We start from the raw sequence: 13,242 nt of genomic DNA, 5'->3' as shown, positions 1-13,242 counted from the left end.
CAGGCAAAAGGAAAATACGCGTGTGTGAGCATGTATAGGTGGATACACTACCTGGCGCATCACTTGACTTGCCACTTGGCCTAACTCTTGGTGTACACTTGGGCACACACGGTCGCACTCGCTCACGTATGTACGAATGAACGCATTTGTGCTTACCCCCCGTGCGCAGATTCAGATTCCCGTGGATGCCCTCTCAAAGAATACAACATTCACATATAATCCTCTGAGAGCAGAGAAACGTAAGCTTCAATTGTTGAAAATGAAATCAAGTATACGCTGAGGAAATAAACGATATGGCATTTGAAAAAAAAATGCCTTACGGCTTCTTAGCGCGCGGTGACATAAATTAAAAGGGGATGAATGGGCAAAACAATGGAACTTCAAATTTAAAAATGAAAAATGGGTGAATGGCAAGCACAAGGAGGATGCAAACTGGATGCAAAACGTACGGAAGGGGGTGGTGACGGTTGATAAATGTACGAATGGAATAGGAGAGGCACACGTCATGTGTACAAAAAAATAAGGGAAGGAAGCAACATCCAGTCGTTTGGACAAAAAGAAGGAATCACAATTTAAAACAACAAATATGATAACATTTTCAATTCGTGCGTGTACACATTTCTGATTAGTGGAAAGAATATATCTTTAAAAAAAAAAAAAAAAAAAAAAAAGGAAAGAGAGAGACAGGGGAACATAATTCATTCATACATAAATATATACAAATATGCACAGTATATTAAGTGCATACATATGTATATGTTAAGAGGGTGCAAATTTAAATAAATGTCATGTGATGTATAATTTTTTTCATATCCTTATTTGAAGCAAAAGAAGAAAAAAAAAAAAGAAAAAAGAGCACAAATGATATGCAATCGTTTTGTTGGCCTGATTACTTTTTTTTTTGGGCCTCTTCGATTTTTCAGTTTTTTTTTTTTTTTTTTTTTTTTATGGCCTCTGCTTTTTCGCTCTGGGTGCTCACTTTTTCCCTTTCGTGCTTAGCATGACAATAAAATTATAAGTGCATACATACAGCCTTCAACATGGTGCAGGCATTTTCGGCACTTAACCTGTTGGAGGGGGGGGGCACACATGAACAGCATATTATTTCCCTACGCATATGAATGCATTTGAATATGCATACACACACAGGTGGATACTTTCACATACACTTAAAGGTACACATTCGGCAGAGAAGTGCCCGGCCGTATGCTCGCACATAAGCAGAGGAGTGCTATATTCTTTCCCGTAAAAAAACACGACTTGCAAAGTATGCACTGGCATACACATACGTATTCGAATGAACAGGGATGCTCACGAATTCGTGTAATCACTGGAATCACGCAAGTGACATTTGCATCAGGATGCGCCTCCAGAATGTACATATGTATGTTTGTATGCACGTATGTATGTATTCACGTATGTATATATGTATGTATTCACGTATATATGTTATCGAGTAAACACATTGGGGGATGCATTTGCACGGGCATACACAAATGTGCACAGGTGTGGGTGGGGGGGGAGGGTGTATTTGTATGCAAAATGGTACTTACTGACGTGTGTAAGGGTATACGAGCGAAGGAACGTGAGTGTACTTACACATATGCGCACTTAGTTGTGCTCGCGATAGTACATGTTCGCGACTGATGTTTATGGGAACACACCGTGCATACACTTAAATGCCTCCAGGAATGTTGACAAAAATATATACGGCAAACTGTGCATGGGCGCACTAATGTACACATGAAGGTGGTGATGGTGATGGAGGGGAAGAATGCTTTCGAAATGCCAAGTGCATACGCGCATACGTATGACACTTCGCTCGATGCAGAATTAGCATAATTACGCTGGACTACCCAAGTTCAAAAAAAAAAAAAAAAAATGTGGTTTCAAATATGCCAAGTTGCAAAATACGACAGGTGAACAAAAAAAAATAAATATAAAAAAAAAAAAAGGACGAAAGGAAAGTGAAGGTGTGGGCCAGAGAATGAGTGGAAAAGTGTACATAAAAATTAAACAGTGTACTTAAAAACAGCACATTACTTGACATTACAATATTTCATGGGGAGGTGAGGTCCCTAAACATAAATATTTTTAAAATGAAAAAAAAAAAAAATGTTAATTATGTAAGTGTACATAAACAATGGCTAAATTTTATTATATCATCATTGGACAAACAAAAAAAAAAAAAAAAAAAAAAAGTAGTTGTAAAGAAAAAAAAAAGAAAAAGTGGGCGGGGGTTGTTATGCCACAATATATAAGAAGCATTGGAAGGGAAATGTAAACATGTGTGTGTATGTACTCGTATATAGCATGTAGTTATGTACAATTGCTTTCAATCGAGACATGTTGGTGGCATCATTTGCTCCACCAACATTACACAGTAACCTCTTTAGCGGGACATATATAACAACGCGCCTTATATATTTACTACAATGAAATGCAAATGTTGCTACAAATGCCCACTTGTTCATGGAACCACGTGTACATAAATTATTTCCTTTCTCATGGTGGCCTCACAGTGGTATGGATGGGAGGCAGGACATTCGTGAAGTTGGCTTGGTGTGTACTCGATGGGAAATTTTCAAGAGGTGTAAATCAGACTATGAGTTGCGTCTTTAAGAAAGTGGCTACTCGCTCAGTTGCGCGTTCACGTGTTGACTCATTCAAGTGTTAACCATTTGTGTGGTTAACCATATGTGGACTTACGCATTTGTTTATGTACACGCAAAAACGAGTAAGGGGTTAAGCTTCATTCACAAGCATTGTTTTTTTTTTTTTTTTTTTTTTTTTTTTGTGTCATCCTCATGCGCTCTCTCGTTATTGGGCATTTAATTCAATGTAACAGTGACACATGAATTTTATTCGTCCGTAAAAAAAATAATCAAAATTTATTTTTGCGCTTATCGAGTTCCAATGTGCTAAGCGTGTTTAAGGCGTGAAGGCAAAAATATATTTCTTGGTGCGCGTTTACGGATAGAGATACTTGTATGTACACGTAACTACTAGGGTGTACATTTGGGGGTAAAATAATCACACTAGCATAATGCCATAACAGGCAGGTGAATACAATCGGCGTAACGAGCAGGCATACATGAAGGGCACGCGCTCTTGCTCCGTCATGGTTGCCAGAAACAAGCATGGGGCTTCTGCCTCCCCCACCCCATTCACACAAGAATTTCACATTACATTTTGAACTATGTCATTTACTCATGCTTTTTCTTAATTTTTTTAATCAAAATGCATGTGTGCATTATTATATCGCATCCTGTGGATTAACAACAAAAAAGGGAACGAAAAATGTTAAAAAACCGAAAAAGAAGCAACACAAAAAAGGAAGAAGAAATAAAATTTTATTTAAAAAAAAAAAAAAAAAAAAAAAAAAAAAGGCTAACGAGAAATAATACGCAAGTGCTTAAGCGGCACATGATATTATGTGCGAAATAAAAAATTGCCACCATGTCCAGAGACTTCTCTTCATATGCACATGGGCAGAGTAAGAGGCACCGTACATTGGGCGTGTACACATGCCACGTGCACTCGTCGTTTTTACAAGGGGCATGCACGCGCTTGAATGCGCTTAAGCCTGTACACTGGAGCGCAAGAAAGCAGGGGGGCTAATATATATATATATATATTTACATACATACGTATAGGCATACATGTAGCTCTAAATTCCTTATCTCCTATTAACACTTTTGATATCTCCAGTAGAAGGAAAGTTTTGCACTGTGGAAATTTTTTTTTTTTTTTTTTTTTTTTTTCACCCAGTGGAATGCAAAAAATTACGCAGGAATACATTCAAAATTTTAGAGCATTGACAACTCGCTCTGCGCGCAAGGGTAAGACCAGCACATTGCGTTCGCCGGCGCAGCTTATGCAACGGATTGTTTTTGCTCGTTCCTGTGTTCCCTGTTCTTGTTTCTTCCCTCTTTCTTTGAAACCCTTCCTTGAGAAGTACGCTTTCATCGCAATGATTCAGAGCATGCGTGATTGATTCCAAACGTATGTGCTCATCTCCCGCCTTGCAACCGCTCCTTTTGCAATAATTAATTAGCTGCCCTTTTTTCTTTTTTTTTTTTTTTCTTTTTTTTTATTACCTTACTTTGGTTAATTAAAATCTGTTTGACAGTTCAGTTGTACAGTTCTCCTGTGCGCAGATTGGTTTTTGTTTGTTTGTTGGCTTGCTTGCGGTTCGCCGTGCCCCCCCCGCGTCAATTACAATTCTGCCGCTTCACCGGGCGAAAAGGGCGGAACATGATTTGCATGTACCAGCCGTGTATCGCGTCACCCCTAAACAAAACTCCCCTTCGATAGAGTTCACCATGTTGCATCTCTTATGGTTCAGTAGCCACAACAAATATGATGAATGCAAAATCACGGAATTAAAATCTCTGTTACATATATTCGGATACAAGGATGAGGGAGAAGCACTGTTGAATGATAAGAACAAGCACAAGGGTGAAGTGTTTGTTAAGGTGGACCTCCCAGAAGATATAGATTGGAAGAGTGTAATTTCCAGAAGCGTCTTAATAAAAGGTATTATACAAATTTGGAGTGAAGGGACAACATACGATGACTTGTTAAGTGACTTGCTAAAGAAAGAGTATTTATTTTCTGAGAATTTGGGGGATAAAAAATGGCGTTTCCATTTTAATTCATTTGGGAAAATAGTCAGCCAAAATGATAAAGTAAAGAAAATGGAACATTTTAAAGTTATACTTGACAAATATCCAAAAGTTGATTTGTCGTGCCCGGAAGTAGAGTTAGGGCTTCTAGAAGAGTATGATAAAAACAACCTCGGGATTTTAAAGAAAATATATTTTGGCAAGTGTATGGCCTTACGAAAGAACAACAAAACTTTAGTGTATAGAAGAAACGACCAAGGTCACATGGTAAATGATGTAAGAACCAAAAAGACGCAATTAGCATGGTGGATACATTACTCTCTTAATAAGAGACCCGTTTTAGGCCCCACAACAACTGACAACGAATTAGCATTCCTAATGTGTAATATTGCAAAAGTGAAGGCAGGACATATTGTATTGGATCCCTTCGTTGGGTCTGGGGGGCTACTAATAACATCGTCCATTTTTAACGCAATATGTGTAGGTAATGACATAGACATAAGGCTATTGAAGGGATATAAAATAGCATACTTGAATCCTCATATGCAACATAAAAGTAGGAATAAAAATATTTTTGAAAATTTTTTACATTACAATTTGAGCCTTCCCGAGATTCTTGTATCTGATAATTCCAAGCCCGTTTGGAATGCCTTTCACAAACCCTGGGTTGATGCCATTGTTACCGATCCACCATATGGAAACAGGGCCACTGTCCGCATATGCCTGAGGAATGCCAATGCAGGGGATTCTATCGAGGGAAGCACACCCGCAAATGAAGTTACCCTCCCCGGAGGGGATAACACCGATAACGCACATAACCACGACAGGTGGGACTTTACAGATAAGGACGGAGACGGTTGTCCTCCCCACTGTGACAATGTCGATAGCAAAAGAGTAAAATCTTTAATGAATACTAAAACGGTCACATACAGCTGCACCGAAGCCGTGAAAGACTTGTTAAACATTGCTTCCATTACGCTAGTGGATAACGGCATGTTGGTATTTCTCCTACCAGTGCAGTTGGATAATTTTGAAGAAGAAATTGCCATACTAAAGCATGATGATTTTTTTCTCATTTCATACGACTTGCAAACGTTTACACCATGTTCTGGAAGGCTTATCGTCTCGATGCAGAGGAAGTGTAGGAACCCTTCAAATTAGATACCCCTTCCCAACTTTGTCATTTTTCCCACTGTAGGAAGGAACCAAAGTCGGAGCAGGGTGGAAAAAAAAAAAAAAAAAAAAAAAAAAAAAATACACCTAATGGTTTCATATTTTTGCCCCATTTGTAATACTCCTTTGGCTTCCTGCGACTTTCTGGGTGTACCACATAAAAATTAATTAATCTCTGCGAGTGCATCCTTTATTCGTACGGGGTGTACTTGCCGCATTTGCATGTTTATTCAAAATTTTGCTAAAAGGTGCATACAATCTGTACACAAGCATATACCCTCACCTGTACACTTACCGTTGTACCCCCGCACACATGTACTCACTTGTTTGTTTTCAAATCATCATAGTTTCTCCCATGATAGCGCGCCCCATTGGCCGCTTCTATTGCTCTTGTTTGTGTTATAATTTTAAAATATTTTAAATTCATGCTTTTAAGAAAATGCGCTCCATTTTTCCAACACATTTGCATATTCTGAATTTTTTTTTTTTTTTAAAAGTTAGACAGATCTGAATTTTGTAAAAAATTACATTTTGCTTATTCTTATTGGGTCAACAGGGAAGGAATAAAAAAGGGTTCGAAAGAATTGGCCACATGTTTGTCCCGTAGACATTTTCGCTGTACACACATTTTTGTGCAGCGCAGTTTTAATTGTTTTCTCCATTCTCGCACTTTAAATTGTAAGCAAAAAAAATATATATATAAAAATAAAGGACTACTATATAGAAGGTACTTTTGAACCAGTTCGCCATAACTAAAAGTTATGTCTCATTCGGGAAAACCACATTTTTGATAGTCATAGGGGAAAAAAAAAAATAAAGCATTTCTCGGAAAAACAGACGGGAAGAAAACAGATCAGGTCAAATATTTTTCTTTTCGATTGCACCTCCACATGTGCATATGTAAATATATATTTCTGTATATTTATACTTATAAAAATGTACATTTTGCTTTATGTTTGCACAACAAAAAAAGGAAAAAATATTTCTTGAATTGCATTTTACGCAATGAAATATAAAAGGAAAAGAAGAAGGACGTAAGGAGTGAGGAGGAAGGAAAAAGAATAAAAATTAATAATGTTGAACATAGAGGTTAATCATGCAGACACTTGGCAAATGATGATTATGGAAAAGCACTTCTACGTATATAGGTGTGTGGATATGTGAGTATACGATCGAATATGCACATGTGACACAGCATAACCTCCCACCTTGCGGATGTCTGAAACGGGGGGCGCATTTACATGAAACATAAATGTTCACTAAAAAGATTGGAAAGACACGCATACTACACAAATTTGCCGTAGAAGCGCTTCCATGTGCAGATGCATATATATATATTTGCACCTACATACATGCAGACACGTCCCTACTCACATTATTTGGATTCGTCTGTATCGTTCGCTATCCCCTCAACGTGTTACGCTCGCCAAAAGCAAAATGATATTTGCACGTAACGTGGTAATAACCGAACGGGGGGGGCATACGTAGATGCATCGCTTACGCAAGGTGTATCTGCGGTTTAAAGGAGTTTCCTTTAAACGGATGTGCCCGAAGGACATGTGGGGGAAAACACAAGGAAAAGAGTAAAATGAGAAAATTAAGAGATTCGCAAAAGCACAAGACAGTATATGATGGGGTGAATCGCGAGAAGGATCTCTTCCAAAAAAATTGTCCGCTCGAATACACACATTACGTACACATGAATGGGTAGGTGTGAAACGATGGCGTATGCCCTGGCGCGCGGCAGGCACGTAAACAAACAGCTGTGATGTAACATATAAGATGCGCACAAATATTGCTTCATTTTGCGTTATGAAGATAATACGTGGAGCATATTGCAAAAAAAGTAAAAAAAAAGGGAAAAAAAAAAAAAAAAAAAAAAAAAGGAAGAAAAAGCAAAAAAAAGAAGGGAACAAAAAAAGTAAAAAAAAAATTTACAGGGCATCACTACTTGTGGATACATTTGAGTATGCTACACGAATGAAACATACATTAGGGGGCGTTAACCATGGATGGGGCGCTGGGAACACTCCTAAGTACACTCCCGGCGTAGAAAAACGAGCGTCTTTGCATGAGTGCATACAATATATAAATATATGTATGTACCTTGGCACGCACGCGTGCAGATATAATCCGCGTGGGTGTTACAAAAAATTGGACAGTAGGAAGGGGCGTCCAGAGTGAGGAACACACAACGATAATGACGAAGGGGACAGAGAAGAAGGTGCATGCAGATGACGCCGATGGCGCCGATGGCGCAAATGGCGCAAATGGCGCAGATGGAGCAGATGGAGCAGATGGTGCAAGTGACACAGGTGAGAACACCGAGGCAGCATCTTAAATATCCGAGAAGCACACCGAACTGGGGCTTAAAAAAAACTTCTTAATATTCTCGGTGAGCTCAAAACCAACGTTGTGCTGTTTCCATAATTCGTTTAATCTCTTTTCTTTATTCTTTTTCAATTCTTGATATTTCCGAGAAAGGTCGTTAATTTTGTTGGTAAGTGGCTCCAGGAAGGTACCGAGATTTTTCTTACATTTGACTGATAGAGTCATTTTATTTCTATCCATCATACTAGGCTTTAAACTAATGTCGGAAACATATTGTGGGAGCATTTCTATTAGACGTGCTATTTTACCCTCATCCATCTGGAAACCCTTATTTGTTTTATACTTGTCTGCAATTCTTTTAGAGAAGGTATTTATTTCTATGACTGTTTGTGTTCCTTCGACTATAAATGTGTCGTGGATAATTTCTGCAATCCATGTTGCATCTTCAAATTTTTTTTTCTCACTCAATACTGTTTCGTGTTCTTTATCAAATTTTGTTTTAATTTCTTTTATGATATTTTTCTTGTTGGCTTCTTCCCTTATCTGTTTCATGTTACTTGTTTCTTTTTTCCTTGGGGATTCCCCCATGCTGTTATTATGGTTGAAGGAACTAGCGAATGGACTACTCCCACCACCAAGCATGTTTGATTTTCTTCTGTTCCTTCCTAAGGGAGTCCTCGTTTTCTCCTTCTGCATATCTTTTAGGAAAGTACCATTTTTCCTGAAATCGTTGGTCGCACATTTTATGGGGCTATCTTGGATAACAATAAAATCATCTGCATTGCTCTCTTGAGGAGTCTGTGCTAATTGAGCTAAAATTTTATTTTCCTCCAAAGTAACACATGGAAAAAGGATATCCTTAAAATTAAATTTGGAATGCCATTTTTTAAGTTCAGAATATTTGGGCAAATAAAAATCCGGATTAATTTCTTTTAACAATTCGTTATGCTTCACATTAACCCAATTAATGATAATCCTCTTTAACATTTCCAGTTTATCAGAATGGCTATATTTATATATATTTTCGCACAAATCTGTATGCTCTCTTATTTGTATATCTTCTACTTTCCTTCCTGTGACAAACTCCGGGTAGGCTTCTTGATTCGTTTCAAAAATTTCCTTCGTTATGACTACCTTATTTAGCTGTATCAAATTGGGTGCTATCCATGCAAGTTGTTTCAATGCATCTATGGTAAAGGAATGGCAGTTACTTAACCTGATGACTTCCTGTTTCACTAGTTGATAAAAGGCGGGTACATTCATTTGGTGTCTTCTGGATACGGACACTATCAAACCTTGGTATATGCCTAGGAGAATGGCTGGGGTTTGTACCTGACTTATATCAAACAAGCTGTCTAGATCTTTTGAATATGGCTCATAAATTGGTGTCAATGGGTTCTGTTTTTGTTTAGACATTTGATCCATAGATGCAGCGTGACTTTCAGTTTTATTGCTACCTTTTATAATAACGGGGTTGACTTCGTAGTCGATCCATATGGTTTGGGTGTTCTCGTCTTCTCCCCCTTCGCGGTGTTGACCCCTACTACTCTTTTGCGAGCTCTTGCCAAAGCTAATGGTGCCGGTGCTATTGGTACTCGTGCTGTTGGTGCTATTTGGACTCTGTCCACTAAACTCTCCCTTACCACTAAACTCGCTCTTGCCACTAAACTCGCTCTTACCACTAAACTCGCTCTTACCACTAAACTCGCTCTTACCACTAGGATCACTTTTACCGCTATATCCGCTTCTACCGCTGTTGGCACTGGTGCCACTGTTAACTCCATTTTCCTTATCGCCCTTATTCTTACCATACTCGTCCAAAATGTTGAGCATCCTCTTGGTGCTCACCTTCATCCCATTTGACATCTTCCTCTTCCCACTCCTGGGGGATTCCTTACTAATGTTTAACATTTTCGTGTTGGATCTTCTCAAAGACGGAGATACCTCCTTCTTATTTGGCCACGAGTTGTTTTCATAGTTGGACGTGAAACACTCTATGTATTTATTTTCGTAATTGTCAATTTGATTGGAATTTTTCTTGCTGTTAAATTCGTGCTCACTTATAATGCACGCTTTGTGTTTGAAAAGGCAACGGAAATCATCATATGTCATTTGTGGGTTATTTTCCCCTGATAAGGGAAATTTACTAGGGGTTACAACAGGGGCTACATATTTTGGAGGGTTCACATAATTATTTATAGTAATGCACTTATTACCTATTAAGCTTTCATCAGGATTTATCATATCCATTTCACATGGTGTTTTGTATTTTTTCAATGTTGATGGATTATCAATACCGGAATAGTACATTCCTACGTTACTTTTTTTTGGTGTTTGCCATCCGTTATTCATAAAAGAGGATTCACTTTTTTCCATCGTATTGGTTGTGAAGCGACCATTCGTGTCTGCGTTGTCTACATTATCTATTTTCTCCCTTCCCCCATCTGTCATTTCGTTTGTGTACATTCCTTCCATCTTCTGCATATTCGTGTAATCGTATCCTGTTTTGGTAATGTCCTTTTTGACTCTCTTGATTTTGCTAATCGATCTGTTATCACCTTCTTCCATGTTAAAATTTCTCGACTTTTTTCTATTTGTTTGTTTTTTAGTTGGGCTATTCTCCATCTCATTGTTCTTCATGTTGAAGTTCTTCATGCTGAAGTTCTTCATGCCCATGCTTTTTTTCGTTCGATCAAAGACCCTAGGGGTCATGCTATCCTCATCAATAATGTCTCCTTGGTAATCCATTTTCAAAATTGGCTTTAACTGTGTGGCGATAAAATGCGTTTTTCTGTTATGATTATACAGTTGCACACTTGCAAAGTGGGCGAGCGTTTTCTGCAATGGGCCAATGAACGATGATCGCGCGAAGAGACACACAGGAAAAAGGTGAACAGAGTGAAGGTTCACCCCTGGACGCCCGTATTATATTCCCCCTCCCCTTTGTGCAATTCTCTGCGGTGCCTTTTGCGTTACTTGTTCGGAAAACGAACGCTGTGCACAGCTCTTGTGAAATTTCTTGAGCGCATTTTTTTCCGTGTAAGCCCACCGCGAGAAAAATACGCGCTAACTGGTAAGAAACTACACCGTGTGCCACTGTATAATGCTGCGTTCGCGGCTCGAAAAAATTATACACTCACAAGGCGTGCTCACATGCCAAATATATTTGACAAGAATGCGAAAAAAAAATGTAATTAACATACCGTGCGCATTTTTTATTTTATTATTTTTTTTTAAAGATGATTTAAAAAATATATATATTCATATTCATATTTTTTTTTTTTTTTTTTTTTTTTTGTTAAAATATGTGAACAAGCAAGCGCGGAAAAATATTAAACATTTTAACGATCGTATTGTATTTTATTTTTATTTTACTTTTTTTTTTTTTTTTTTTCCAACTTGGCAACTTGCTACTAAGGAAGTATGCGTGAAGGTTAAAGCTTCCGCGTAATCTTCCACGATTTACATTTCGCAGTTTGGAGCCAGAAAAAATGTGCTTATTTTTTGTGTACTTGTCCGTACCTATGTGCAAGGTGCGTGTACTTAGTTAAACCAAAAATGTGAGCGCGAAGGGCTTTTTATTTTGTTACTTCTCCCCCACACCCCCCAAAAAAAAAAAAAAAAAATATATATACATATATATCTGCGCATTGTGTAGTATTTTTTTTTTTTTTAAATCCTAGCGTGTGAACGCAAAAAAAAAAAAAAAAAAAAAAAAAAAAAAAGGTACACCTCAAACGTGCGCAATTTAACATGCAATAAACACTACACATATGCGAATGAGCATGCGTGTGCCTTTCAGCGTTATGTGCAGTAAAAGAGGCCTTAAATTAGTGCTATTGTGTAAACATAGAAGATACGCTTAGCAGTACTTATCATTTATAAATTGTGCTTATGTGTTTAAGCCCGCTAGGAATGGCATACCAAATGGGCGTTAGTTATTTTTCAAAGTATGTGGGGGACGGTTTATTTTATTTTATTTTTTTTTTTTTTCCCGTTTGCACGCTTGCTCCTATTTGCTTCAGTTAAAGAATGTTAAGCGGAAGAGAAATGGAGAGGTTTAAAGGAAGTCCTTTCTGTTGAAGGGAAATGGACTTTCCGCGCAGGGTGTTTAAAAAATGTGTTGGCACTTTTTCGCGTTTTATTTTATTTTATTTTTTTTTTTTTTTGCGCGCCAAATTTTACATAAATGGCAGGGGGGAATATTTTGGAACATTTTCTCAAGCAATAAGGAGATAGGCAAAGATACGCGAGGTAGGAATGCGGATGATGGGCCCCCCCGGAAAACATTTCATATCATCGCCCTTGGCAAAATAAATCGTTCCTTTTTGCCGCCTTTTTTTGATATCCTCCTACCCGCGCTATTGCCCACATGCATACATTTATTTTTGCAATGACACATATGTCATATGGCGAATTTACACATTTGGCAAATTTGCGAATGACAGGTTTACCGTTGACAAGTGACAAATTGGACGCGTTATCTCCACGTCGGAAATGCCTTAACCGTTCTCGTATACACCACAGTTTTACTACTTTTTTTTTTTTTTTTTTTTCCCATAAGAACACGACACAAAAAGAGTATCGCACAAAATTGCAAAAATGAAAAGTCATAGCTTGTATGAACCACTGAAAGGAAGTTTTCTTTGTTGCCTGCTTCGTGTAACATCATTCACCATGGCCCATTTAAAGATGAGAAATTTCACATTAAATAGTTATAGTGTTTTCCTTTATAAGTATAAAAACACATACCGGCGGTCCAAATTAGGTTTTGATTTCTCTGTTTCTCGTGTACTTATCATTTTCCCGCTCTCTCATTTTGTTTTCCCGTTTCCCCTTGTTAACCTTCTCCTTTTATTTTACTCTATCCCGTTTTGTTCTCCTTTTTTTTTTTTTTTTTTTAAACGTTCCAAATGGTGAATAGCCCAACTTACACGAAAAAAATATACAATCAATGAGAAAAAAAAAAAAAAAAAAAAAAAAATCATAACAATATTGTTATCATTAGCAATGTTATAATTACGCCAATCCTAAGTATAAATAATTCACATAAATTCGAAACTCCCCAAGCAGTTGTAATGTTTTTTAACACCTTAAATTTATTGTGTGC

The 13,242-nt window shown here is 37.7% G+C and overlaps 2 protein-coding genes across 2 annotated transcripts; one reads left to right on the top strand and one right to left on the bottom strand.

Annotated features, from left to right (window-relative positions):
- Positions 1-4,325: 4,325 nt before the first annotated feature.
- On the top strand, positions 4,326-5,789 carry PKNH_1258200 (uncharacterized protein; the record flags this gene model as incomplete). The annotated part of the gene is made up of 1 exon (XM_002259887.1): positions 4,326-5,789. The coding sequence occupies one exon, from the start codon at positions 4,326-4,328 to the stop codon at positions 5,787-5,789; it is 1,464 nt and encodes a 487-aa protein (XP_002259923.1).
- Positions 5,790-8,138: 2,349 nt separating this feature from the next.
- PKNH_1258100 (CDT1-like protein, putative) lies at positions 8,139-10,880 on the bottom strand (the record flags this gene model as incomplete). Its single annotated transcript, XM_002259886.1, has 1 exon — positions 8,139-10,880. The coding sequence occupies one exon, from the start codon at positions 10,878-10,880 to the stop codon at positions 8,139-8,141; it is 2,742 nt and encodes a 913-aa protein (XP_002259922.1).
- Between the last annotated feature and the right edge of the window lie 2,362 nt (positions 10,881-13,242).

The sequence above is a fragment of the Plasmodium knowlesi genome (genome assembly GCF_000006355.2).
Source record: "Plasmodium knowlesi strain H genome assembly, chromosome: 12".
Classification (NCBI taxonomy): Eukaryota; Apicomplexa; class Aconoidasida; order Haemosporida; family Plasmodiidae; genus Plasmodium; species Plasmodium knowlesi.
Note: the sequence above shows the minus strand (reverse complement) of the source record. Positions and strands in the feature narration are given on the sequence as shown.